Consider the following 27,995-nt stretch of genomic DNA (forward strand, 5'->3'; position numbering starts at 1 on the left):
AATTTTATTTAATGAAATGTATTGGCTGATTTTTAAACAATGCTGTAGCCTATTGACAACAACTACATACATATGTTTGTATGTATGTACGTACGTACGTATATGCACATTTCCTCGTTACCAAGTCAACAAAAGTCCATAACTAAAGTTGGACGTTCACATGCCTGCATGTTGAATTCATCAAAACAACAAATGAAAATTCAGAACATACTCAGCTGTGAATCACAATACATTTCGGGAAAAATGTTTAAATAAATTACGTCGGAAGTGTTTTTACCTAAAAAGTTGTATTCAATATAAATATAATAACAGCAGACTATTTAAGAGCAATGAGTGAACTAGACGTATCTGTGATAAAACTAACCCAACAAACATTGGGGAAATATGTGAAGAAGCCACCCTTAACGGAAAAGTTACTAACAAAACCACCATTTCGATTTCTGCATGATGTCTTTAATGCTGTGAGTTGTGCGAGTTGTTCAAAGCTCATTCCTCCTGTGAGTGTGTGTGTGAGGCTGACCTAATTTTATATATGTATTTTTAGGTCATTAAAGAAACAGGTTGTTTTGTGGGTTTGTACACGGCCGAGGAGCTAAATTCTGATAATATCAAGGATCGTGATGATAAGATGAGGTTTTTGCAGAAAATGATTGATGTAATAAGTAAGTAAAGATTTAAGTGATGCTAATAAGTATGTATGTATGTAAAAGTCCCAAGGCAATACGTCTATTCACCTTATCGACCCTTCCCACGACAGTCAGTTCTACGTAACCGGAACGGACCATGATTTTTATCCGACCAAGGACTGTCAAATCGGCAGAATTCGTCAAAATTATTTGGAGAATATTTTATGCCGCTACAACAACAACTGTTTAGACATATAATCTCATTTATGAACTATAGAAGAAATATGTAATATTTAAAAGAGGTCTAATTAGCTTTCCGTTATCCACAGAGTTTACAACGAAGAAGTCTCTTACTGTACGCACCTCAAAAATAGTGGCAGGTCAAGAACCAGAAAAGACCAATGAATTATTACAACTAATGGGGGAGGTGATAGAAAAAAAATTAGATTGGAAAATTGCTGTCGAAGAGGTTCTAAACGGCAAAGCAGCTCCGAAGACAACGAGTTCGACAAAGTCAAAGCCTCAAGTTAAGCCTGTTGAGCAAAAGATAAAGGATAAGACAAACGAAAAATCCAAAGACAAAGAAGTTAAACCAAAGGAAACAAAAGCGAAGGATGTAAAAAAAGTTACTAAGAATATCTCGCTTTCGACCAAAACTGAAAAACCTGCTAAAAGAACTACAGAACCACTACCCAAATCTACGGAAAATAGAGATAAAAGTAAGTCCAGTAAAGTTATGAAAGAAGTGCCTAAAGATAAAAGGCACAAGAATGGAAAGGACGTTGAAAAATCCACGATCTCAAAACATAAAACTGAGACTAAAGCCAAAAGTCCTTCGCCTATAAAAAATAAAGCATCTGTTGAAAACGAAAGTGACAATTTGAAAAGCAACGAGCCTACAGATGAACAAAAACACGATTCAATAGGGTTTGGACCAATAGTGGATAGAGGATCTACACAACCAAACCAAATGGCTACCAATGAAAATCAGCGACGTGACAGTAAAGTTTATGAGCCGGATAAAATGACTTCTAAAAATTCATTCGAGAGTAATTCCACAATGGGTATGGGTTCAGTGATAATGGACACACCCATTGATATTGGGAGCAGTAATTTAATTTTAGATATAAATACAGAGACTATGAATGGATCAAATGTGGAAAGTCGTAAATCTTCGGCCGGACCTAAAAGAACATCTGGAAAGAGTCGACGTTCAAGCGCCAAACTAACGACACGCGAAGACCATAAAGCCTCATTAACAGAATCTAAAAATGATAAGAATAATGATAATGGAATTTTGGAGGCGGATATTTTAAAGAAAGCACTTGATGAAGCATTTCAAGCAAACGCAAGAAAAAAGCAGGAAGACGAACCTGTACAAAAATCAGTCACACAATCACAAACAACAAAAACCATACAAAAGCAAAGTCCCACACAAACACCTACTGTGACACCCACCCCACCGCAACCCTTACCGACAGAAGTGCGACGCGAGTCAACATTTACACGCGAAAACTCTCGTGACAGTAGCACCAATAACACTACTAATCGGCCACGAACTTCATTGCGTCCACCGAGTGCACGACCCGCCTCAGCAAGACCCGGTGCGCCACGCAGACGCGATCGCAACATAGAGATTGTTTTGCAGCCCAACGATCAAGTGAAATTGTCCGGTATCAACGTCAAATTAGAAGCTTTCGGCGATTTAGACGATGATGGGGAAAATTTAGTTGTGATTGAGGATGCGAATACTGTCAATATTGCGGAAGCCGCGGCAGACGTGCCGCGCGTCGCTGACACCGATCTGGGAAATAATTTAGAACAACAGGGACATCTAGTGCAACAGATACTCGAGACGCAAAAGGAATTTATGCAACAACAAAATGTTAATAGCTCCATGGGCAAAAATGAGAAGGTAATATACAAGATCACAATCTTCTACAGCAATAATTATAATAGAAATATTATTCAATTTCAGGATATGGAACTGGCCAACAATTCAGCTGTCCGTCAAAGCTCGGCGCGCCAAATGAATAGTCTGCGTGATATCATACAAAATTTAACGAAGTCGGTGAACCCATTTGGCAAACTAATGGATTTCATACCAGAAGATATTGATGCCATGCAATTGGAACTTACCATGTGGCGCGACACGTACACCCAAGTGGCCAATGAACTTAGGCGCGAGAAAAGGTACTAATCTGGGTGTATCAAGTATAATCTGTAATGGTAATCTATTGTGTTTATAGCCTCACTGAGTCTGCTACGGAGCCGATGAAAGAGCAACTTGTACAAATTGAAGCAAACATCAAGGAGTTTATGGAAATGATCGATGCAAGTCGCACGAAAATATTGCAAAACTCCGAGAAAATATTAAAAATGCTTGGAGAACAATAAAAAATGTGAAAATATACGTACATTTGTTTAGCTAATAAATAATATATTTTATGTTGGAACGGAGTTCAAGAAAATAAGTCTAAGGCTAGTAAAACCGTCGTCAACAATTCACTTTTATCAGCTTGTTCTTTTGATATTTGTTTGTTGATGTTTATTAAGCGCAAAACGGTAATATTTTAACAAACCTTTTCCCGTCGTGTAAATAAATTAGAATTATTAATTTTTATTTCATAAATATATTTTGTGTTTATTACGCCGGTTTTATTTTGTTAATAAATTGCCATAAGCTGCTCGAATTATAATAGCGTGTTGTTAAATCTGTTTTCTAACTACAAACTTGAATTCCAAATCATTTTATATAATCAAGGTACAAGTCAAGGAACCATGCAAGCCATATTCGTTTAACAATAGAAGGTCCTAAAGCAATATTATAAACTTTTTAACTTAACCTCAATAACAGAGATCATACAAATGGACGATAGTGGAATGTTACAATTAAATATATATATTAATATACATGCATATGTATATGTAATTACAGTTTTACGTACTTTTTTTTTTCAATTTGCCTTTTAATTTTTACCCTCGGTAATTCAACATAAATTTGAAAATTTTCTTCCAGACACTATTTTATGTCCATTTAAAGCCAATTGAACCATAAACGCTGTCTAAAAGTATGCTTCATACTAATTAAATTTTTTTGCATTTTTACGTAGACTTCGTAGGATTTAAGGTACGTTTGTAGATTTCACATTATTTTTCACCAAACTGCATCAATACGTTTATAGTAAAGAGAAATGAAAAAATATTTTTTTAAACGTAAAATGAATATGAAATCTAGCAGAGCAATAAAAAGTACCGTTTTAAATAGATATCGCAATCGGCGATCAGGTTCATGCAGCGTTCTTATCATATTGCGGTCATTCAACCTTTTGAAGATTTTAGCAGTTAAAAATAAAAAATAAAAGACATTTAATTCATTTTTTTTTTCAATTAAAATTTCATATTTTTATAATACTCAACCGCTCAGTACAGCTGAACGGGGAAAAATGAATAGAAAAACGTTAAGCTCCAAACGAAAATGAAGCCAAAATTTTTAAAAACCAAAAAAAAGTTGTGTATATGTTAACCAAATATAATCATAAATACCAAATACGAAATAAAAATGTATAATTCATAAATATTTTATATATACATATATGTCAGTAGATTGCATGCACAAATACATATTTACATACATATATTGTATACATACTTTAAAAGAGTTTCAACTTATTTATAATAAGATGTGTAGCTTTAACTATGTAAATCTTCAATCTTCACGCAGTACAAATGTTTAAAACTTAATCAAATTAAAATTTTTATATTATTCATATGTTTACTATTTTTATCATAATTCCACAGAGTGTCTGTTGTTTAACTGCCCAGGGCTGTGTGTGTTGGCATACAAGTGCATTAAGTAACATCAGTTGTGTGTACAAATGTACATGTGTGTGTGAGTAAATGCGAAAACGTTCGATTGGTTATTACATTTTCATTTCTATACAAATAAGAAAATAGTGCATACATTTCTATTATTTTCAAATTGTCAGCAAACTATTTTAAAAATTTCACATTTGCTTTGCACATTGGCCTATACTTTTGTATTTTTAGTTATACTTCTTCTGTCATTTATATTAAATAAAATATTTCAGCATAATTTTCAACAAATTTCCAACCTACTATTTGTATGTGTATATAGTATAAAATATTTGCGTTTTACTCTTAGTAATAAGGATACATTGCTATGTTAATTTTTGCTGCCGTAATTATTCACATTATCATTACAATATATAGTATATTTTAGATTCCATTAAAACTAATATTAAAATTTCTATAAGGGACATTCAGTGGATCGCAGAGATGTGTTGTGTTGCTTGCAGGTGTGCTACAATTCGAAGAATTCATCCTGCTGTTTCTCCAGTCGCTTCAATGACTTTTGCACGTGTCGCGTTTGCGTGGTGTTCAATAGCTGCGCCGTGTCCGATGTGCTGCCTGAAGAGCTGTGCCGTTGGTGGTTTGATTGATTTTGCCGATTCGCCTTGTAAGAGTTATTCAAGTGATTGTTACGTCTGTGCTGCACAAAATCGGTGGTAGCAAACAGATTAATGTCACTCTGGCTAGTAATCATTCTGTAATTGACAATTAATACATTCATATAGAAATTTTAAAATTAATTTTAAAAAATTATATAAAACATAGCATATACTAATAAATAATTAACAAGTAAGGAAAGGCTAAGTTAGGGTGCGACCGAACATTTTATACTCTCGCAATTTCCTTTCTTGTTTTATTTGATTATTAGACTTATCATATTAGACAATATCTGTCCAATTAAACTACAAAGCGTTATTTTTTGAAAAACTATAAGCAGCTATATAGCATACTTTTAGGAACACATCACATTGGTAATAAACAAAGTTTGTGCTGGCATCCACAGTTATCCAATAGTTAAGCAAAATAAATAAGCTTCCACCTCCACATACTAGCCTCAACACAAATATATACTGATTACGAAACTTACTCTTTGGATTTCTCAACATATTTTCTTGACTCCGAGATGGTTGAATCGATTTTGCTCAAAAACTCGTTTATGCATTTGCGATTTTCCTCCTCCGGCGTCATAGCCACCACAGAGTCAAGTGATTTGCTCTGCTTATTACTGCTGCTGCTGTGATTGTTTAACATGACATCATCGTCGCTGTTTTGCACTAATAATTCACCGGCAATTGAGTATGGACGTGTAGGCAATGTGGATGGACGTGGATTATTTGCTGAGTCCGTACAACTGGTTGGCGCTGCGAATACGCCAAGTGGATCAGCTGTTGTGTTGCCCGTATTTGTTGCATTTACAGAATTCACATTATTCTGTGTATTTATATTATTTTGCAGTATAGTGTTGTTTTCACTTATTTCTAAAGGATTATTTTCATCTGCTTTGGGATAATACGGTGACGATTTATCCACTGGTATCAACAGGAATTGCCGCAAGAATAGACTGTCTGAGGCGAAGAGTCGATTGGCGCGTCGTATCTGCTCCGTCTGTCAATTGAAAAATTAAAAGCGATTGATTACTCAGCTTATTAGAAATTTATATCAATTATAAAGAGATTTAAAATAATGAAGCCTTTAATAATATGATTTACAAGAAACAAAAAGTGTAATGATTGATTGAAAGTTATTTGAGGCAGTTGACTTTATGAAGTTATTATACGTTAATGATTTTGTACATATACGAATTTGAAGACGATGATTGATGACTAGATAGCGTTCGATATATTTGAGCGCATTAAATATTTGGAAAAAAAACCTATATCTATGTTGAATATAAAATTAACCAGAATTAAAATAATTACAGTAAATGGCAAAAAAAAATGCGATATTTAAGCCATACCCTTAGATATTTGTATGAAAGTTAGAAGAAAACAAACAAAATAGTTGAAGTAATCACTTAATTCCTCTATTTACACTTACAAATATGACATCTTTTATTTACATAGATGTATGTATGTATGTGTCTTACATGTGTGTAAAATTCTGATAAGAAACTACTTCATTTACATTGTATTAAAACAAATATACTTATGAAAACACATTTGGAAACATTCACGTATTGTTTAATTAAAAGAGAAATTACTGCAGATCTATTATGATATGAAAGCAAATAAGTAAACATAGTTTTATAAAATCTTATCTTATCTAACTATGTTATCGCGTTGTTAAGAGCAGATTTATTCTATACATAAACCATTTATGTATATTTTATCATAAGTTACATAAATTTTAGGTATGGACAAACCTACTAAATCATACAATGCATGAAATTCCATTAAAAACTGAAATATGCAGCAATATTCATATTAAATTTTTTAATGGTTATACTTCTTGTCGTTTGCTGGACTGGTTCTGAGAATAAAAAATTCACGACAATTGCACAGTGACCAAATAAAACATTGGTCACAACTGGATTTACCACTTATTTAAAAATAAATTGAATTTAAGGGAACTCGTATTGATATGCTTTTTTGATTTGTCATATGTTTCAACAGAATGTTATAAAAATCTTAGTGTGTAAATTTGCGTGCTTACTGATTTGCTAATAGTTATTAATAACCGAGTTCAAATTTAAATTTTTTGAAGCACCAATATACATACATACATATATATGTGTATAGCTGACTTAAAGGCCAAATAAAGTTTAATCGATAATTAAATGCTAAACCAATGCGTGTGCATATATACATAAGTACGCTTTATATAATAGAACGAAATGATATTTAATGAAAATGAAGCTCCTAATTTGTTTAAAAAACATACCGAACATCCATATTTTAGCGCAATGCCCTGCAGTGTGTCTGTCTTGTCCACGTCATGTCGTATCAGCGTCTCGTTGTTCCTTAAGCTATGATTACAGCAAGTGCTACCATATTTTTTTAGTGAACGCGCAGATTCGCGGATTGATTGCTTCTCGTTAAACATCATGTAATCGGCATCATCCATATCGGGCACGATCTCATGGAACTAAAAGGGCAAAAGATAAGTGGTTACAATTTATAAATAAAGAAATTATAATTTTCAAATAAATACTTTAGTAATAAATAATAAATGTTAACTAATATTTATAAATATTCCAAGCTACAGCTACTTCCTACAGCTTTTTTTAACATTTAATCTTTTCTTAAACTCAAACCTTAATTAATTACTTTTATATTACCAATTTCATGAATTATAACATATGATCTATAGTCATTTTGATACTCCAAGATGCAGAAACTTTTACCATGCATGTCTTGCCAAATTGGATATATGACGAAATTTGCATTGCCAATAAGTTAAACATCTTGTCTGCAATACCGTCAGACATACCATGGCCAAAAGCGAACTTTCTAATTTGCACCAGTAATACCTATATACAGCACATACAAATCAAAACAACACAGCTACTTGTAAATTTCATAATTCAAGCAATCAATATGTTTATCAGTGCAAAGACACTTGGATATGTAGTCACATGAAATTGTTGTGGTTTTAATTTAGCTGCATAATTTTTTGATGTAAAGTACCCAAACTAAAAATACTATTAGCAAATCAATACACTCACATATAAATGGTCGTTTTACGATTTTTACAATGTTCCTCTGCATATTAGCAGAAGTTCACCCCACCTCATACCTTCTATGTAAGTTCCAAACTGGTCCGAGGTTAAGCGCTGAAGTTGTTTCACTTTATTATGCACCGATCACTGCTGCATTAGCAATCATAAAATCAACCAAGCGTTTGATCAATTTTTCATTTTTTGTTCAAAAATATGTTGTATGCAGCAATTACAAAAACACACAATTCGATGCAAACGTGGGAGCTTATTTTTGATTGCGCAAATTTTCAACGAGGACTGAACTTGTAGTGAAGTGGAGAAGTGGTTAAGTAATAAAATTAAAGCTGATATATGAGATAAAGTTATACGAAGTTATACGGGTAAAATTTTTGTTAGCCACTCCGAAGTACGCACAAATTAAATACACACAGCTGATTTTCACTACGCCAGAGAACGTCAAATCAATGTATACAAATAACAGCAGCCTAAAGACCAAAGTTTCTAGTGTTGATCTAAAATATCTTATATTTTCACAAAAATTAACACGCATATAAAATTCTTATTGTTAAAATAATAACAATAAGTAAATAATAAGTCAATTCAGTTTCCAAACAAAAACATTTTACGTTCTCTGCTGCATCGCTGTGCGCTGACTTGCCAATAGCGATTTGTTATTTACATGCAGTTGATGTACAACAGATGTCGCTCAAAATTGCGCTAACATCAATCAGAGAATGTAAAATCAGAGAATGTAAAATATAGAGAAGGTTCACGGCGGGCTAGTTGGCCACACTAATTTGCTTTTCGAAGGGGTACTCGTTTCTATAAGGAAGTTTCACCACAGAATTCTATAAGGAAGTTTCACCACTGTTTAACATCAGAGGGCTAGAAAATGGCAGAATTGAGCGTTTGCAGTGTTAAATGAGAAAAATTGTGTTAATTTCTATGTTAGGAAATGTACACTTACATATTTGCCTATATACAATGCGCATATGACTTTTTTGCATATAATTTATAGATATTTTGTTGATAATTGATATGAGAGCACATGCGCACATACATATGTAATTCTTTACAATATACAAAAAACTAAATTACTTTATATTCTTATTTAAATGTAACATAATAATACTACCTTTATTTACTTTAGTCATTAAAATGTCATATATTATCATACATACATATGTATGTAAATTATTACAAAATGATAAACGTACGTTCGTAGTTACATACATATGTGCACATGTAAACAAAAGAACCATTCGAATTGTGTCTATATGTCAATTTGTCAACATTCAATATATGTATGTATGTATGTAAATAAATATGTGTACTCATGCCTTCATATAAGATCTTCGTTGCCACGGACAACGACGAATGGCCGTAGCTTATGATTTTTTTGTGTTCATGTCAAAGAGCTGTAAGGAATGTGGAGCGTACGCAGGCAAAGAGGCCCAGATGTCCAACATAAAATGTCTTTAAGTTTTATGCCTTGTTTCTTTAAAAGATCAATAGTAATTATTCTAAACATGATTTAATATGTTGGCAGATATTAAAATGCATTTAATTATATAGATAACCAATTAATACTTCAAAATTTGTACATACATATTAAGCGCAAATATTATTACGGCGGGATCACTTGAAGCGGCCCTGTAAAACTCGATGTGTCGAAAAAGTGATGGCCGCCTGCGCAATGCCAAAGCGACGCAACATTGTGTTGTTGGTAGAAAATCGGCTTGTCGTAAATATGTATGGATATGTATGAGCATGCAAACATATCGACATAAATTTTTGCCAGCCAAAGAATTTTTGTTGAAAAATATTTAAAATCGACTCAAGGGCTATGTTGCCATTTTTGTACCTAGGTTTTTGTGATGTTGCAAATTTTCCTTCTGGATGGAACATTAGAAAAATCTTCAATTTATGATTTTTGGCATCGTCGCGAAAAGACGTTTGTGGACATGCGTATGCGCGGGGAGATGTGTATGGCGTTGCTTTTATGAATGAAGCAACTTTGCCAAGTGAATGTGCGCTTGCGTTCATGAATGAAAATGTTTTTGTTGTATTTATTACAAAATTTGGCTTCGTTGATTGGCTGCCATATTGACTTGCGCTCGTTGTTTTTGTAGAACAATGCTTTTGATTTTTTGTGATGGTTGGCAGATTTACGTGCACGCATATGCAAATGTAAGTTTGTGTGTTTGTTCAGTGACATACAAACATATGTATGTATATGCATACAGAGAAATGCGCGCACATGTGACATGACCTTCACTGATAAGTGATAATGATACTATTCGAATTTTTGAAGACATATCTACATATGTATGTACACACGTAAATGCTTATGTATATAGATATACATATGTATATGCAAGTTTAAGTTACGAAATATGTAGTTCATTTTAGTGTTATACGAAATGTATTTAGTAAATATAAAAATATAAAACATATTTTTATGAAAGTATGTACATACATATGTATATTATTATACAATATGACATAAATATGTGGGTCCGTTTGAATATCTTTTTTACAAATATACCTCTGAAATCGCATAATGTTTTCAATTGTGGATGCATTCATAAGTATCCGCAAAACGAATTTCATGTCAGTTGTATGTACATATGTATATAGTAAGCATATAAATGCATCAACATATAAACAAAGAGCCTAACATGCGTCAATAATAGAAATGTAAACCTCTGAGCATATTTTTCAATTAATACTCAGCTCTGTTACGAGGCACTGTTAATATTTCTCCTTCCGAGCCAGCCGTGGTGAAACTCGCTTATAGGATTTTGTTAGTTTTTGACAATTCACACGCTGGTCCGCAATTGAACCTTCTCTATATTTTACATTCTCTGCGAGTACCCCTTCGAAAAGCAAATTAGTGTGGCCAACTAGCCCGCCGTGAACCTTCTCCAGAGAATGTAAAATATAGAGAAGGTTCAATTGCGGACCAGCGTGTGAATTGTCAAAAACTAACAAAATCCTATAAGCGAGTTTCACCACGGCTGGCTCGGAAGGAGAAATATTAACAGTGCCTCGTAACAGAGCTGAGTATTAATTGAAAAATATGCTCAGAGGTTTACATTTCTATTATTGACGCATGTTAGGCTCTTTGTTTATATGTTGATGCATTTATATGCTTACTATATACATATGTACATACAACTGACATGAAATTCGTTTTGCGGATACTTATGAATGCATCCACAATTGAAAACATTATGCGATTTCAGAGGTATATTTGTAAAAAAAATATTCAAACGGACCCACATATTTATGTCATATTGTATAATAATATACATATGTATGTACATACTTTCATAAAAATATGTTTTATATTTTTATATTTACTAAATACATTTCGTATAACACTAAAATGAACTACATATTTCGTAACTTAAACTTGCATATACATATGTATATCTATATACATAAGCATTTACGTGTGTACATACATATGTAGATATGTCTTCAAAAATTCGAATAGTATCATTATCACTTATCAGTGAAGGTCATGTCACATGTGCGCGCATTTCTCTGTATGCATATAACGGGTGATTTTTTTGAGGTTAGGATTTTCATGCATTAGTATTTGACAGATCACGTGGGATTTCAGACATGGTGTCAAAGAGAAAGATGCTCAGTATGCTTTGACATTTCATCATGAATAGACTTACTAACGAGCAACGCTTGCAAATCATTGAATTTTATTACCAAAATCAGTGTTCGGTTCGAAATGTGAAATCCGCTTTTTTATCGACAAATTTTGTTCAGCGATGAGGCTCATTTCTGGTTGAATGGCTACGTAAATAAGCAAAATTGCCGCATTTGGGGTGAAGAGCAACCAGAAGCCGTTCAAGAACTGCCCATGCATCCCGAAAAATGCACTGTTTGGTGTGGTTTGTACGCTGGTGGAATCATTGGACCGTATTTTTTCAAAGATGCTGTTGGACGCAACGTTACGGTGAATGGCGATCGCTATCGTTCGATGCTAACAAACTTTTTGTTGCCAAAAATGGAAGAACTGAACTTGGTTGACATGTGGTTTCAACAAGATGGCGCTACATGCCACACAGCTCGCGATTCTATGGCCATTTTGAGGGAAAACTTCGGAGAACAATTCATCTCAAGAAATGGACCCGTAAGTTGGCCACCAAGATCATGCGATTTAACGCCTTTAGACTATTTTTTGTGGGGCTACGTCAAGTCTAAAGTCTACAGAAATAAGCCAGCAACTATTCCAGCTTTGGAAGACAACATTTCCGAAGAAATTCGGGCTATTCCGGCCGAAATGCTCGAAAAAGTTGCCCAAAATTGGACTTTCCGAATGGACCACCTAAGACGCAGCCGCGGTCAACATTTAAATGAAATTATCTTCAAAAAGTAAATGTCATGAACCAATCTAACGTTTCAAATAAAGAACCGATGAGATTTTGCAAATTTTATGCGTTTTTTTTTTTAAAAAAAGTTATCAAGCTCTTAAAAAATCACCCTTTACATACATATGTTTGTATGTCACTGAACAAACACACAAACTTACATTTGCATATGCGTGCACGTAAATCTGCCAACCATCACAAAAAATCAAAAGCATTGTTCTACAAAAACAACGAGCGCCTCAAACGCATAAGCAGCATCACAAGTCAATATGGCAGCCAATCAACGAAGCCAAATTTTGTAATAAATACAACAAAAACATTTTCATTCATGAACGCAAGCGCACATTCACTTGGCAAAGTTGCTTCATTCATAAAAGCAACGCCATACAAATCTCCCCGCGCATACGCATGTCCACAAACGTCTTTTCGCGACGATGACAAAAATCATAAATTGAAGATTTTTCTAATGTTCCATCCAGAAGGAAAATTTGCAACATCACAAAAACTTAGGTACAAAAATGGCAACATAGCCCTTGAGTCGATTTTAAATATTTTTCAACAAAAATTCTTTGGCTGGCAAAAATTTATGTCGATATGTTTGCATGCTCATACATATCCATACATATTTACGACAAGCCGATTTTCTACCAACAACACAATGTTGCGTCGCTTTGGCATTGCGCAGGCGGCCATCACTTTTTCGACACATCGAGTTTTACAGGGCCGCTTCAAGTGATCCCGCCGTAATAATATTTGCGCTTAATATGTATGTACAAATTTTGAAGTATTAATTGGTTATCTATATAATTAAATGCATTTTAATATCTGCCAACATATTAAATCATGTTTAGAATAATTACTATTGATCTTTTAAAGAAACACGGCATAAAACTTAAAGACATTTTATGTTGGACATCTGGGCCTCTTTGCCTGCGTACGCTCCACATTCCTTACAGCTCTTTGACATGAACACAAAAAAATCATAAGCTACGGCCATTCGTCGTTGTCCGTGGCAACGAAGATCTTATATGAAGGCATGAGTACACATATTTATTTACATACATACATACATATATTGAATGTTGACAAATTGACATATAGACACAATTCGAATGGTTCTTTTGTTTACATGTGCACATATGTATGTAACTACGAACGTACGTTTATCATTTTGTAATAATTTACATACATATGTATGTATGATAATATATGACATTTTAATGACTAAAGTAAATAAAGGTAGTATTATTATGTTACATTTAAATAAGAATATAAAGTAATTTAGTTTTTTGTATATTGTAAAGAATTACATATGTATGTGCGCATGTGCCCTCATATCAATTATCAACAAAATATCTATAAATTATATGCAAAAAAGTCATATGCGCATTGTATATAGGCAAATATGTAAGTGTACATTTCCTAACATAGAAATTAACACAATTTTTCTCATTTAACACTGCAAACGCTTAATTCTGCTATTTTCTAGCCCTCTGATGTTAAACAGTGGTGAAACTTCCTTATAGAATTCTGTGGTGAAACTTCCTTATAGAAACGAGTACCCCTTCGAAAAGCAAATTAGTGTGGCCAACTAGCCCGCCGTGAACCTTCTCTATATTTTACATTCTCTGCTGTCTTCTCTAAGCAAACGCGTTGCCAACTATCGTTTTCTTATCTGAATTATTTCTGATTAGAAGGCTAGGGTTGATGTAGTATACGTTAGAGAAAATAGTATTATATTTTAATACGAAATTAGTGTATGTGTATTTTAGGAAGTATTTTTAATAAAAATAAGGGAATGAATTTATTTTCTTAATTATTTGATAATTAATATTTTTTTAATTGTTTTAAATTAAATTATAATTTCAACATAACTTGCAATCCAGTTACCCTTTATAAGGCAATTTAGCGGAAAATATTATTTTATGTTACAAATTGCAATTTTGTGTTTTTACTGTACTGTTATATACACAATTTCACCCATAACAGAAACAGAAACAGAAATTGTTTAGCAACAGAACAGAAATCATATCCGTAGTCCATGTTCATGTACATACATACGTATGTTCGAATTCCGCTCTTAATGGTTGGAAGCGACGAACTTATAAATAAAATTCAATATTTTATTATTGAAAAATTGAAATCTCATACAAATGTACATATACCATATATTACTTAAAAAAAATTAGAGACTAACGTTTAAAATGGGAGGGTCTCACAAAGTATAATGTATGAATGTTAAGAATGGGAAATAGCTGTCGAATTGATGGGGTCTACAAGCATTAAATATAGAAGAAAAGTAATATAATGGTGAAACTTGTTAGGTTCCAGTTGAGAAATAGGTGATATAAATTAGTCCATATACTTACATATGTACGTATAAACTATATACATATGGACATGCAGATGTTTATATTCACGTTATCGGTGTTTGCATTAAAATTAATATTTACCGAGCGTTTCTCTAAGATCATTTGTTTTAGTAGCGAAACAATAAAAGAAATAAGCTACAAAACAGAACATAAAATGTGTACTGCATAGGAAAGGGGTCGAGAGGAGTGTTAATTAAAAGAAACCCACGTGATGGCGGTGATGGCGATGACGAGTGAATATCGTTTTTTCAATTTTTTTTTCTTTCACCAAATAACTTAATAATTTTTTGAAGTTTATAAACAAAAAATACAAAATTTGTTTAGATCACTATATGTGTACATACATACATACTTATACATGTATGAAAGTGTGCATGTAAGTACGTTGTATGCGTTTGTGATTTTAGCAAGCTTTTTTGTTGCTGTGGTTGCTGGAGGCGAAATTTTCGTTAATTAGTTATTAAACAATTTTGTGTTGTCTAAAAGCATTTCATTGTTGTAAATTACTTTTCCAATCGAAAATAATTGTCATCATGCGACTCACGACGTCTCTACGTATGCGAAATGCACACATCTGCGATATACTACAATATGTTTAAGTTAATACTGTGTGCCACATATCTACACTCGTGCGATTTCCACTGCGACTGCACTAAAATTAATATTTGAATTTCAAATTTTTTCTGCTTTTAATTTGTTTTGCTTAACTTACCACTGGCCACATATATATGTATTTTTGTATATAATCGGATTGGCAATCACTCATCGTGGCATATTGCAGTAATTATTTATACTTAAGTGAAATTTATTAAACCACCCATAATCAGGTACACCGCATTGTTTTGTTATTAATCTTAAAATGTCACGTTCCCACGAGCGAGTATATGCTTTTTGACACCTTCTCTACACATGTGTTTGGGTGTAATCAAAACAAAGACCAAAAAAAAAAAAAGACCAGGGGAAAAAAGAATCCATCAAAATATATTGAATTGTTTACATATTCGCGGAGATATCAAGTTCATTAATTACTTAACCAAAGTTATTATGTGAACGATATATCAGGATAGAATATTTGTAAATGACAATGTGCACAGTGGAGTGACGAAACGGGGAAATATGTCGCAATTGTAATTGAGAATGTGCTGCCGTCAACGTCTGAAAGGTATGCACTCAAAAGTGCTTTAGTGCTTGGATCTAAAAAAAGCTTTATGGCCAAAGCCCACCACTTGAAACTTGCCACTTAAATGCTTATGTATGTAAATATGTATACATATTAGACTTCCTTTTTTCAAATTTATCTTCGATAAGAATCGCCATAACAAATCGAAACAAACTCACGCAATCGCTTGGATCTAATTAATAATTTTTGAAAATGTTTTAGTTTTCATATACTAAATTTAGCATTAATTCGATTCTATAATAATAAATTGGAATAAGTAAGGAAATTTTTCAATTACAATTAGATCATTATAGTTGCCACTTAACATTTTTTTATATAATACTCTTACTAATATTTATATTTTTTTGTAGTATCTGGCGGTGATTAAAATTATGATACATAAAGAAGGCACATCTGCATACGTAGATAACGTAAATTAAAAATTTATTTACATCAAGAACTGACGCTTTGTCTACAGTGCTTATAATTGAAAGAGCGCGGATTATAAAAGAATAACAAGAAGGTCATAAAAAGGGGTAATTCACATACGCAATTCATGGTGTTAACCACATTATTATTATGCCTTAATCATTAGATTAATTATCAACACATCAACAGCGACGATAACTTCCGCTGCAATTGCGGTACAATTATGGCACCTGTTGATAACAGTATATGAGCGTACATAAGTTTGTGCGTGTGTATATGTAGCACAAATACGCCGCTTAATTGTCTTTTAAGCACGCTGTTTCGTGTACTTGTTTTTGGTAGGATACCACGAAACCATCAAAACACCGAGATCTGGAACCACATACGTATGAAGTACACGCGCCATAATCTATATCTATATGTGTACTCGTATATAGACTGTTATATGGCTTTCGTATGGATGTACGACCTATGTGTGTTTAATTATACGGTAGTATGATCTAAAGTTTCAAACATTTTTATACGCGACTTTTCAACGGGTTAATAAAGCTAATCTTTGTTTATATGCACTACAATTAAATTGACTTGTTTCATGTTGTGCATGAGAATTTCGTTACTTTTACGACTGCAAAATAATTAGTAATTAATATTGGCAATAAAAATCAATAAAATGCCGAGAATTTAAACGAAATTTGAAATTGGTGATTAGAAAAGATTTCCTCCTTGCAGTATCCTTTTTATTTATGTAGCTGCATGTGCTCTTTGCTTAAGTAACTTGAAATGAGTGCAATTGCAACCGTGCAAATTTTGTTTGCATTTATGCAACACAAACACAAACAACAACAAAGGTATTTATTTATAAACTGATACTTTGTTTTAATACACACTAAAGCTCTAGAACAAACACATGCGTTGATGTGCCGCCATTATCATATATGGCATGAATCATAAATTATTAGTATCTTTTAGTAATATTGTATATGAATGTACATATGTATGTATGTTTGTATGTATTTGTATTATGTACACATACTACATTAGTGTATAAACTCGAGTAAAACCAGTTCGGTATCAATAGGTACAATAGTTAATACCCTTTGTTTTGCAGTGATACCGCGCGCCAAGAGATAGTAAATGGACAAACTGACTTATATACATGCATACATACATACATAAATACAGGCGTATGCATATACATATTTCCATACAAATGAATTGATATTAACTTGATGTCGTTTAGCTATACAAATATTTATACACCTGCGTACTAACCAACAATCATACATACGTAGATGACTAGATAAATGTATGTATTTGCTTACGAAAGAATGTATCTATGTACTTCTGTTTGTACAAGTAATTTATGTAGTGCATGACTCTCAGTCTTAACTATGTTCATATGTACATATGTATGTCCTCCACACCGCTGTGATCTGTACTAAATCAAATAAAATATTTAAGTATGTGCATGTGTATTCATACTTAACGTTAGTACATCGTGACCATAAATTTTCCAATTAAGAACTCAAAATCAGGGCATTACGTAGTGTCAGTGTCAGTGATAGCATTTAGCAAATAAACAAAATTATTAATTCCTTGTGTCGAATTTAAGACCATTGCAGAAATGCGACCCTGTCACACGGATCGCTTTCAAATATTAACAAATAATCATTTGTTTGTTCAAGTATGTGCGCATTGATACATTGATTTTTAATACCTTTTGACTTGACTTTGGCGCTCCAAATCGATAAGAATGTGCTAATTTATTTACGTGACAATATTTAAACTTTAGATGTAAATCGCAATTTCGTTTATTGTCGAAAGTCACGAACTTGGTGGCCATTTTGTAGCAAAACCTTGGCAGATAATTCCCGAAAAGAATAACAACTTTGTAGTTATAACGTCAATTAATTATTTCGACATAAAGGGAATTTTCTTTTCACTATTGAAACATACTAATATACTAAATATGAAACATACTAATATACTACGTAATATGCATTCATGGGCATTACTTCCTATTGGGAAAAAACGACTAAGAAACTTCAGTAAAAATACCCCCGGTTAACGGCGAAATGCGGACCTCGTAAATTTCAATGATTCTAAGAAATAAAACTCATTGAAATAAACGTAGAAATATTTAAAATATGCATATTCCAGTTGCTGACACAATTCATTAGCGTCACTGTTTGTTAATTAATTTATAGTTTATTTTTATAAAAGTTTATAGTACAATCATGCAGCAACTGCTGTTGGTGGAAATCGTGTGACAAAGCATGATTATCGCCGTTGTAGTAATTTAAATTATATTGAATACGTTTTTTTTTTCAAATATGCTAAATTAATATGGTGCAGCGGAACTCTTTCAAATACTTGATATTGGAAGCAATAAGAGTATATCTTCGTATTCCTTCATGATCAATTACGAGCAGAGAAATTTATTTTTATCGTACCTGGCATATGAGCAATATGGTTTATTAACTGAAGTATAGGGTTATTAAATCAAACGAATGTGATATGATATGATATGTGATTTCTTTTAACTTTAGCGACTCATTTTTTCTCATTTCATATAGTCATTTATTTAGAAAACATTTTCTAACGATTATCGATTTGCGTATTATTTTCTTCGTTTTACTTTGAATTGAAATTTAATTATACTTCCATAATTTCTAAATTTACTTCGGAAGGTGTGAGACTAGTGCAATAAATCAAATATATTTAGTAACATTACCTTGATAATTTTATTAAATATTGCATGTTAATAGACGTGATAATTTTTAATAATTGCAAAAGCAATTGACAAAGTGATAATTTTCAAGAAGCTAACAGAATTGTTTCATTTATAGCAGTACAAAGGCCTTTCTTAATTGGTTTTAATCAAGTGTTCTACTTCAATTCAATAAAATTTGCGTATATTTTAAAATTTCAGATTCAATTGATTTTAAAATTTTCAATATTAGAAATTTTTTTTTGAAATTTTGAATATAATGCCTAAGACAGACATATGATTTCTGTACTACGATGTGTACTACAATAAAATCTCAAGAAACCATATACCAGCATAGTGACACACATGTAGTATTGTACTATGTTTACATCCATCAGCTGATGCAAATAAATTCAAGCAAAATATAATTATGAATAACAGGCGGGAAAATTGATCCTGACTTAGTTACAACTCCAAGCAATCTTAAAATATCATAGTCCAATATTATATAATTATTACATATTATAACTATATTTTCCACATAATTTTTTTTTCAAATTTTGTTTTTTGATTTCAATTAATTTTGAATTTAATTTATTTTCTGTATGTCAAAACGTCAGAAAACATATGATTGTGACAGAATAGCTTAAAGCTTTCGGTGTGTTCAATGCAATCCACTGTAGTACATTTCACAACACCACAAAATTTCAATGGTTTCTAGAACTCTATTGTAATACGGAACACCATTTGCTTTCAAACAAAATTCGGAAAACCGGTGATACACATATGGTTTCTGAAGCATACTACAATATAGATATACTACATGTTTGTCTCAGGTATTAGAGTCATCGTATTAGGTTATATACATTGAAACAATATCGACTGGCAGTAGAATAGAGTCGCTCAGTAGTCTACTGCCAGTCGACACTCGCAATAGTGGTGTATATTTAACCTTCTATCTTGAGAATCTTTAACTTTTTTAAATATATAATATTGTCTTTATAATAATAATGTGGCATTTACAACTCTTTTATCACGTGATCTCAACTTAATTGCACGTAATTTGTACGTTTAAATGCAAATTTGTAGTTATTATTATTGTTTTGTTTTTGCACATAATCAATTAAGCAATTAAATTATTATAAAGATTTTTGCCATATTTCGTCAATTAAATATTATTATTAATATATGTGTGTGTATTTAAAGAAAAATGTATTTATTTAAACGGAATGGTCATGAAACATTACAATACACATAGATCGGTGAGCGTCAGATAATTTGATTTCTTCGATTTATATCCATTGATTGTACTATTGTTTCCTATAGAATCCGAATTTTTCGAATATATTCGCTTTTAAAATGCTCCAAATATTAAAAATGAAGTTCAAGGTTTGTACAAGATTTCAAACCAATTAGGTTATCTTGAAAGAGCTATCTTATGCTAGCAATTTGGTAAATTTATCTAAATTTTTTTGCTGTTAAACCCATAAAAATTAGTACAACACACACTAATTTTCATAGAAATATCCAGCGAAATCCGGTTTTCAAGCAAAAATATGATAAGCCGCTAAATTTTTTTTATTTTTTATAAAAATGTATGTATTTGTATTTGAATCGATCGAAAACTGGTATTAACGCTTCAATACGTAAATTGGTACCGTGATGGGTCACATTTACTTCGCTTCTTTAGAACAATATTAATTGCATATTAATTAACATTTATGGTAATGTGAGTTATCCAAAAAAGTAGAGATTCCAAACAACATGATCACATGGTCATTTTCACTGACTTTTATAATATTTCAGGTTACAATATTTTAGCTTTGCAGTTACTGTTATGCACTGAATATTTGTAAAATAAATGCAAAGGAAGACTATTCCGTTCGTAAAATATCGATCTTTTAAAGCGAAACTTTAAAAGGATCTCTATAAGAACAATGCTCGAGGTAACACGGGAATTATTTCTAATATACAATAGCATTTGCTTAAATAATTATTTATGTTAAATTACAGTGTTCTTACTATATCATACGTTTGTATGTAATATTATTTTCTAATGGCTGACAAACTTGTAATTGAAAACTTTTCACTGATCGAGGAAGTATAAAACACTGTGTGTTTGTTCTACGATCGGTATTTTAAATTAAATTCTTTGATTAGTCATGTACCATATTCTTTTGTGTGAACTTCAAGTGATACTCTCCATTTCTGTTAGTTTATTGAGCCCACTCGTATAACTTCTTCCAAAGAAATCTTTATAAATTCTGCTATGCATATACATAAGTATTTTATATTATATGCATGCAAATATGTATTTAAATAAATATGTAATAAATAGTATGCTTTATGAAAACCTGCCACAAGAAACGTACGTGCTCATGTATACATATAATAAATGAAGTTTATTTTATTTTATTTTCTTACAAACAGATGCATAAAGTATATACGAGTATCTAAATTCGAATCTCGAGATAGCACAGCGTTTCATAATGGCCACATACATGCATAACTACATACATACATACGTATTTCCACGCTAGCATAACCTTAACCCCAACAAAATAAAACAATGCGATAATTGCAAAACTTCAGCACAATAGTTTTAGTTTACGCTTACGTCTACGTCTACGTTTATGTTTTATTATTATTATTAATTTGGGTTTTTTTTATTTTATTTATTTTCTCTTAGTAAAAAAGACGTCAGCAATTTAAGCCGCAAAATTTGCTTAGAAGCAACAACTGACGCCTCAAGGTTTCTTTGTGGTACTCAGAATCAAACAAATCTGGTAAAGTTGGAGACATGTGTACATTAAGACAAACGTGAATATGAGTTGTGTTCGAAAAATAATGGGAATTTACGTTTTATTTATACATTTGACTACTTTAATGTTATTGCTTTTAAAATAGTATCCCTTTATTTCTCAAACTAGATTTATGTGATTGCCTTTGGTTATTTCAGCGATTTCAACTATGAATCGTTGTAAAACGATGTAAGATTCTCTTTATTTTTGGAAATGGGTACAGAGAACCTGTCGAATATGGAGGCTGGGGCATTGTTACAGTATTGTTTTTGGCCAAGAATTCACGAACAAGCACGAAATGTGAGCTTTAACTAACTGAAATTGACAAGCTCTTAAAAACAAGTCTAACCTTAGCGGTTGCTACAAAAATAAATAAAAAAAATTTACAATTGAACTTTTGAACAAAATTCCCGTTATTTTTTTAACACACCTACACTGGTGCATATTTAGAGTATAAAGTATACTCATACATGAGTATGTATATATATGGATCTACGAAGCATCTATTGAATTGCTTTATTTATAATTATTTTCTTTCAAATTCAACCGTTTATTGTTTCATTCGAGTTTTGTACGTGTAATTACAACATATACGAGTACGCACATAAAAGTATATAAACACATTTGATTTTTTTATTGTCGTGGGAGTAGCGCAAATCCTTTGTAGCACTTTATTTGATTATCAATCAAAACAACAGCTTTGCGCGAGGAAAATATGTAGGAGTGCACAAAGTGCAATTAAAATTCTCGCATATTTACACGTGTATACCTTGTACATATGTTTGACAGTGTATATTATTTTAAAATTATTATATAATATGCGCCTTCACTTTGATTACGTCCTTTGTTCGGCTAATATAGGTAATTAAAGGTAGTGTATTATCTAAGTTTCGCCAGGAATTCCCAATCCCATCTTTGTTGTGTGTTGCAAATAGCGGCAAAATATTTTCATTGACATGAAAGGGGCTCACCTATAAATTCTGTGTATACACCATCCATTCATTATCAGTTAATTGACCTTCAATTTCTTTGTGCACAAACATACGGGTTATTGAGAGAAGACACAAAGAAAGTGAACACAATTTATACACAGATTTTGAGGTACTGATTTTAATCAATCAATATAATTTTCAATACTACTTTTACTTTATGCTTAAATATTGAGTTGATTTGAGTGCAAAGGACAACAAAAGAATACTCGTATAAGAAAAATGGCGAATAAAATGCTGTATGATATATTGTTTCCGATTGTGCATCGTTGGTAAGCATCTCTTTAAAATCTTTTCTCTGTAGCAGTAGAAAACACACGGTTGTTTTCATAGTGACATTCGCCAGTAATACAGTGTTATGGAAACTTTATCACTTCCTTTCCAATTGTTCTATTATAAAATACCAAAATATCTGTTTTTTTATTATTTATTTTTAGAAAACTGAAAACGGTGTTTTAGAATATGGTACTAAGATGAAGTAACTTTTTTATATATAATTAATTTTCCGACTACTTTTGTGAGCCACTGTAACTCATTATTAGTTTTGAATAAAAAAATTCAGTTTCTCCAATATTATTTCAATAGGGTTAAACTTTAAATTCTCAATTTATGTTCTCAATACTTTCGCAAACAAATTTCCTAACGGGAAACTAAAGTTGTTCACTTAAAGTTACATAGTTAAAGTCATATCAGTAAATGCATACGAGTATATGCTTGTAAGTATGTACGAGTATATATGTTTTTATGTATTTAGTTAAATATGCAAAATTGCATGAAATCAATTATTTCACACTTGTTGCGCCGTCAAATGTATTTTAACGCTTTTGTTTTTAGTATGCGCAGCGTGGAAGGCACTCAACATTAGAAATGAAGGTTGTGAAGCAACATGTGTTCATACACATGCATACATATGTAACTTGAACAATGCTAATGCATATATGTATGTATATAGCACATCAAACTGTAACGTTGAACTACAAGTATGACAATTTAAGCTCTTAATGAAAACAATTGAATGCAGCCTTGACTTCGGGGAATTCATTTGGTTTTTCGCTGAAGACACAAATTATGTGGGCACTTAAGTATGTAGAAATATGAATGTATGTAGGTGCGGAGTAATATATTTAAATATTTACTTAAATAAACACATATTTAATTCCAATATATTGTATTTGAAAAAACTAATATATTTATCGATTATTTTGAACAGTTCACACAGCAATTCATATGCAAATCAATGCATGTTGCACGACGTAATAGTAATAATAATGATTGTAAAATCCAATCCAATAAAAATATTACAACCAGCGCTGATATCTTAGACAATAGTTGTCGATAAATTACTACGAGCAAATTCCAACCACATCTATAAAAGATATATATTTAACAATAATCAGACATATATAAATGTACCTAACCATAAAAGGTTATTAATAACACCGATGCATTAACCTAATATAAATGGTTGTTGGAGAGAATCAATTCTAAACTGGTTTCAAACTATTTGTATTGCGAGTACTGCGGTATCGATACTTTTTGGCATACATATGAGGTGTGTTCAAAAAATAACGAGAATTTTCGTCAAGTTCATAAAAACATGTCTAACCTTAATAAAAAATATACAATTGGACTCTCCAAACCCGTGAAATTTAGCATTTTACAATTCCCGGTATTTTTTGAACACGTATGAATAGTGTTCCGACTAATATGAAATTGCCAAACACAAATTTATTCTTTAATTAAATAATAAGAAGAATTTTATTATGACTCTGGGGGTTTTAAAGAGATTTGGAAAAATATTGTTTACAAAAACAATGAAAAGTAAAATCTTCTCTGGAATCATCAAAACTCAAATTGGACCTACATACATATGTACATATATTATTTTGTATTCCCTTTAAGGAATGTTAAATTTTGTGGAGTATTAACGATTATTCTTAGAATCGAGCACTTTCAGAATCGTACGTGCTCAACACTTAATGAATTGAATGAGTCCATACCGATTTTTTGACTCTAAAACAAACAAATATCAAACAATTTGATAAACAAATTTCAATATTTGATTACGCATGGATCAAATGAGATTTTTTCGGTGCATGTAATCATTAAATCGGACGAAAAGTTATACTATATATTATATATATTAATGAATATACATATATGTCTACATATGTATGCATAAAAAGGTTAAGTAATTCGAAACATTTTCAAACAGATCACATTACCATAAGACTGTATTTACATACATATGCACACAGGTTCATACACCCGCCTCTGTTATATGTAGAGTGCGGTACTCCTCAGCGCTGAGGTAAACCGAACTCTCACAGAAATCCAAACAAACAAAACTGGACCAGTTTGCTTGAATCGTGATAGAGGGATATTATAGTATATATTTGCATTGTATATAAATGTATATTTACACTGGCGACTCTAGAAGGAATACTTTATTTGCTCATACAAACATTCAGCGCATAACATGTGCCCTACACTCGTACACGGCGTTCTCGTTAATCCGGCTCGGACGTAATCCGGCAGCTTTACAATCCGATAAAGACTTGCTGTGCTCTTATTTCTACATTGCACTCATTTGCTCTCTCTCTGTGTAATAAATGTAAAATAAATATGAATTTGTGTACTCATTCATTTTACAGGGAATTATGATTGATATAATTGAGCGCAAATTTATTTAAATTGTTTATAACTCACACTCGTAGCTTAGTTGTTTGATAGGGGTTTTTTCTGATTTGAAGTATGCCTCTTGTTGTTAATCGAAGAAATCAACAGATGGATATTATGGAAGTTTTTTTTAATATCAAATAATACTACATACTGAGCGGTGTCCTATGGGCATACATTGGTTATACTTTGAATCCGATTACAACGCTTAGTCCTTCTGCAAAGTCACCTATGGCACGGTTATACAGTTTGAATAGTTCTCTAATTTAATTTTTTTTTTAATTTATTTCGAGTTTTTTTTACTTTGCATATATTTATAATTCGAAGGGTAGAAGGTAGCATTCATTCATTCGAAACACAAATTCAATAAAATTTGGTTAATTTATTGCTGAATATTTCATAAGATATGTACGAGTATGTACATATGTATGTATGTATGTATGTCCGTCAGCAGATGCGGATTTTCCTATCAATCAGTTGGGCTATACAATTATTAATTTCCTTATCTCTCTTTCACTAATGGTTCTTTGGTTTTAACTTAACTCATATACCCACACGCAAATATATTTATATAGTATATATGTAAATGCCATTTGGGACACTTACCTGAGAGTGGAGTTTCCAATCTTTATATGCTTTTACAATATAATCCATTTTGTATATGATTTTGTGTTGGTTTCTATCTCTACTCTTTCGTATGGCAAGCGGAAATGTGCTGTCTACCCAACAATCAACTTTGGGAAAGAACCTGAGTCACGCTCGTACGTATTTTACTTCTTCACACCAGACAACGCCACGGCAAAAACTTTCGCAGCTGATCTTCTTGTGTTGACTTAGTATTTATAAATGTGTGCGCATGTGTGTTAATACATAATAATATATGGCATATACACAGTATAACGGCTTGTATTTTTCCCTTCTTATTGTTTATATTTATTTGTGTGCAGTTTAAATTTCTTTTGGTAAAAACCAACACAAATCTTAACCACAAAAGTTAGTTTCTTTCTTTTTTGTTGCTTCACAAAAAAACCCAAAAACAAATGTAAATCACACAGTTAAGCTATGTATGTTTAATTCGTAAGCTTTTGATATTTGAAAGGTAAATGACATGCACTTTAACAATTAACGGTTGTTACGGACGTGTTATGGCTTGTGTACCGCACTGCGGGGCGCGAACGTTAGTGTACGTCTGTGAGAACTCAACGCCGTTGACGTGCTGCAAATTACAATTCTTCACGTGGAATTCACCGTTTCATTGGAAAATGTGTAATGTGCAATGTGCAATGTGAAACAATGCGCCAAACGAGTGTCCCCAGCGACGCTAATCAACGTATTAGGCGAAACAGTTTGTATATGCACACTACACCACGTTCCACTAATCACTGCGTGTAATTATTTACACTGATTTTATGAGTTTGACTTTTAATAATTTCAAGTGTTTTCAACACTTGACCGACACTTGATTTCAAATTGGATTTGGTTTTATGCACAAATGTTTTCGTTTGCCAAACGCAGCGTTTGAGAACCTTAACGATTTAGCGTTTACGGTTAATTTGTTGTTCTGGCACCGAGTGATCCTCGCCTTTTACCGTATACACGTATGTATGTATGTATTATGTTTTTGTATTTCACAAATACAAATGCACGCGTGTTGATTTTCAAGCGACCGGTGCGCGTGGCAACAAAAGCCGATTCTTATTATTATTATTGTATGCGAAATAGCCGTTCCCGGTGCGTATTGTTTTGTTGAAACTCAACAAAAAGTTCACTGTGAGAATGTCTGCCGACCGGTGGAATCCGGCTTGCGCGCCACGAATCGAAGCAAGTTGCACGTTTGACCGTCTGTTCAATAGTTGTCTGACAGAAACGTCAAACTACGCAAAGGTGTCTTGTTGTGTATATGGATGGGAGTACAGTGTCTGCACTGAAACGCTTACAGGCGGTTAACCAGTGAGTTGGTGAGTGAGTGATCAAGTGTTTGGAGTAAGAGTCTCGTCTCGACGATCTTGCTCGTAGCGCGCACAACTAACTCCGATTCGCGATTGATACCGACTGACTACTCTACTCAACTGACGACTAGCGGCTGTCGACTCAAGCGCCTTTCTGCTGACGACTACGGCTACTTACTTACCTACAGCTGTTCCAGCTGGCGCCCCAACGAAACACCTACGAAGTTGTGCGTGGTGCGGTGGGGACGTACCGGTGTGATGGTGGAGAGCATTATACGAGCACACCAACATAGTTACATACATAGATAAATTGTATATACATATGTATACGCCTTGATATATGCGCTCATGTGGTT

General features: G+C 32.5%; 2 protein-coding genes across 4 annotated transcripts; one reads left to right on the forward strand and one right to left on the reverse strand.

Moving 5' to 3' along the window:
* The first annotated feature begins 3 nt into the window (after positions 1–3).
* Positions 4–3,747, forward strand: LOC105220734 (TRAF3-interacting protein 1). Of its 2 annotated transcripts, XM_011197199.3 has the most exons (5): positions 11–461; positions 545–662; positions 956–2,541; positions 2,605–2,819; positions 2,876–3,747. In XM_011197199.3, exons 1-5 carry the CDS (start codon positions 330–332, stop codon positions 3,021–3,023), a joined length of 2,199 nt encoding a protein of 732 aa, XP_011195501.2. In that variant the 5' UTR covers positions 11–329; the 3' UTR covers positions 3,024–3,747. The 2 variants fall into 2 exon arrangements, with proteins under 2 accessions (XP_054082585.1, XP_011195501.2); XM_054226610.1 differs by having other exon boundaries at positions 4–461; positions 956–2,819.
* A 424-nt stretch (positions 3,748–4,171) lies between these two features.
* Positions 4,172–27,800, reverse strand: LOC105219709 (GATA zinc finger domain-containing protein 14). Of its 2 annotated transcripts, none has more exons than XM_011196009.3 (4): positions 26,297–27,800; positions 7,380–7,583; positions 5,587–6,104; positions 4,172–5,194 (listed from the first exon to the last, which is right to left on the reverse strand). In XM_011196009.3, the coding sequence occupies exons 1-4, from the start codon at positions 26,342–26,344 to the stop codon at positions 4,951–4,953; spliced, it is 1,014 nt and encodes a 337-aa protein (XP_011194311.2). In that variant the 5' UTR covers positions 26,345–27,800; the 3' UTR covers positions 4,172–4,950. The 2 variants fall into 2 exon arrangements, with proteins under 2 accessions (XP_011194311.2, XP_011194319.2); XM_011196017.3 differs by lacking the exon at positions 26,297–27,800 and adding an exon at positions 8,235–8,759.
* Between the last annotated feature and the right edge of the window lie 195 nt (positions 27,801–27,995).

Source organism: Zeugodacus cucurbitae, chromosome 2, assembly GCF_028554725.1.
Source record: "Zeugodacus cucurbitae isolate PBARC_wt_2022May chromosome 2, idZeuCucr1.2, whole genome shotgun sequence".
In the NCBI taxonomy this organism is placed as follows: domain Eukaryota; kingdom Metazoa; phylum Arthropoda; class Insecta; order Diptera; family Tephritidae; genus Zeugodacus; species Zeugodacus cucurbitae.

Excerpts from the sequence above, each read along its gene's own strand:
- LOC105219709 (XM_011196009.3), bottom strand. The coding sequence starts at position 26,344 with ATGGATTATATTGTAAAAGCATATAAAGATTGGAAACTCCACTCTCAG. Across the intron at positions 6,105-7,379 it reads CGCTAAAATATGGATGTTCG|ACGGAGCAGATACGACGCGC; the intron begins GTATGTTTTTTA and ends TTCAATTGACAG. Across the intron at positions 5,195-5,586 it reads TATGTTGAGAAATCCAAAGA|AATGATTACTAGCCAGAGTG; the intron begins GTAAGTTTCGTA and ends TGTCAATTACAG.
- LOC105220734 (XM_054226610.1), top strand. The coding sequence starts at position 330 with ATGAGTGAACTAGACGTATCTGTGATAAAACTAACCCAACAAACATTG. Across the intron at positions 663-955 it reads GAAAATGATTGATGTAATAA|AGTTTACAACGAAGAAGTCT; the intron begins GTAAGTAAAGAT and ends CGTTATCCACAG. Across the intron at positions 2,820-2,875 it reads GAACTTAGGCGCGAGAAAAG|CCTCACTGAGTCTGCTACGG; the intron begins GTACTAATCTGG and ends TTGTGTTTATAG.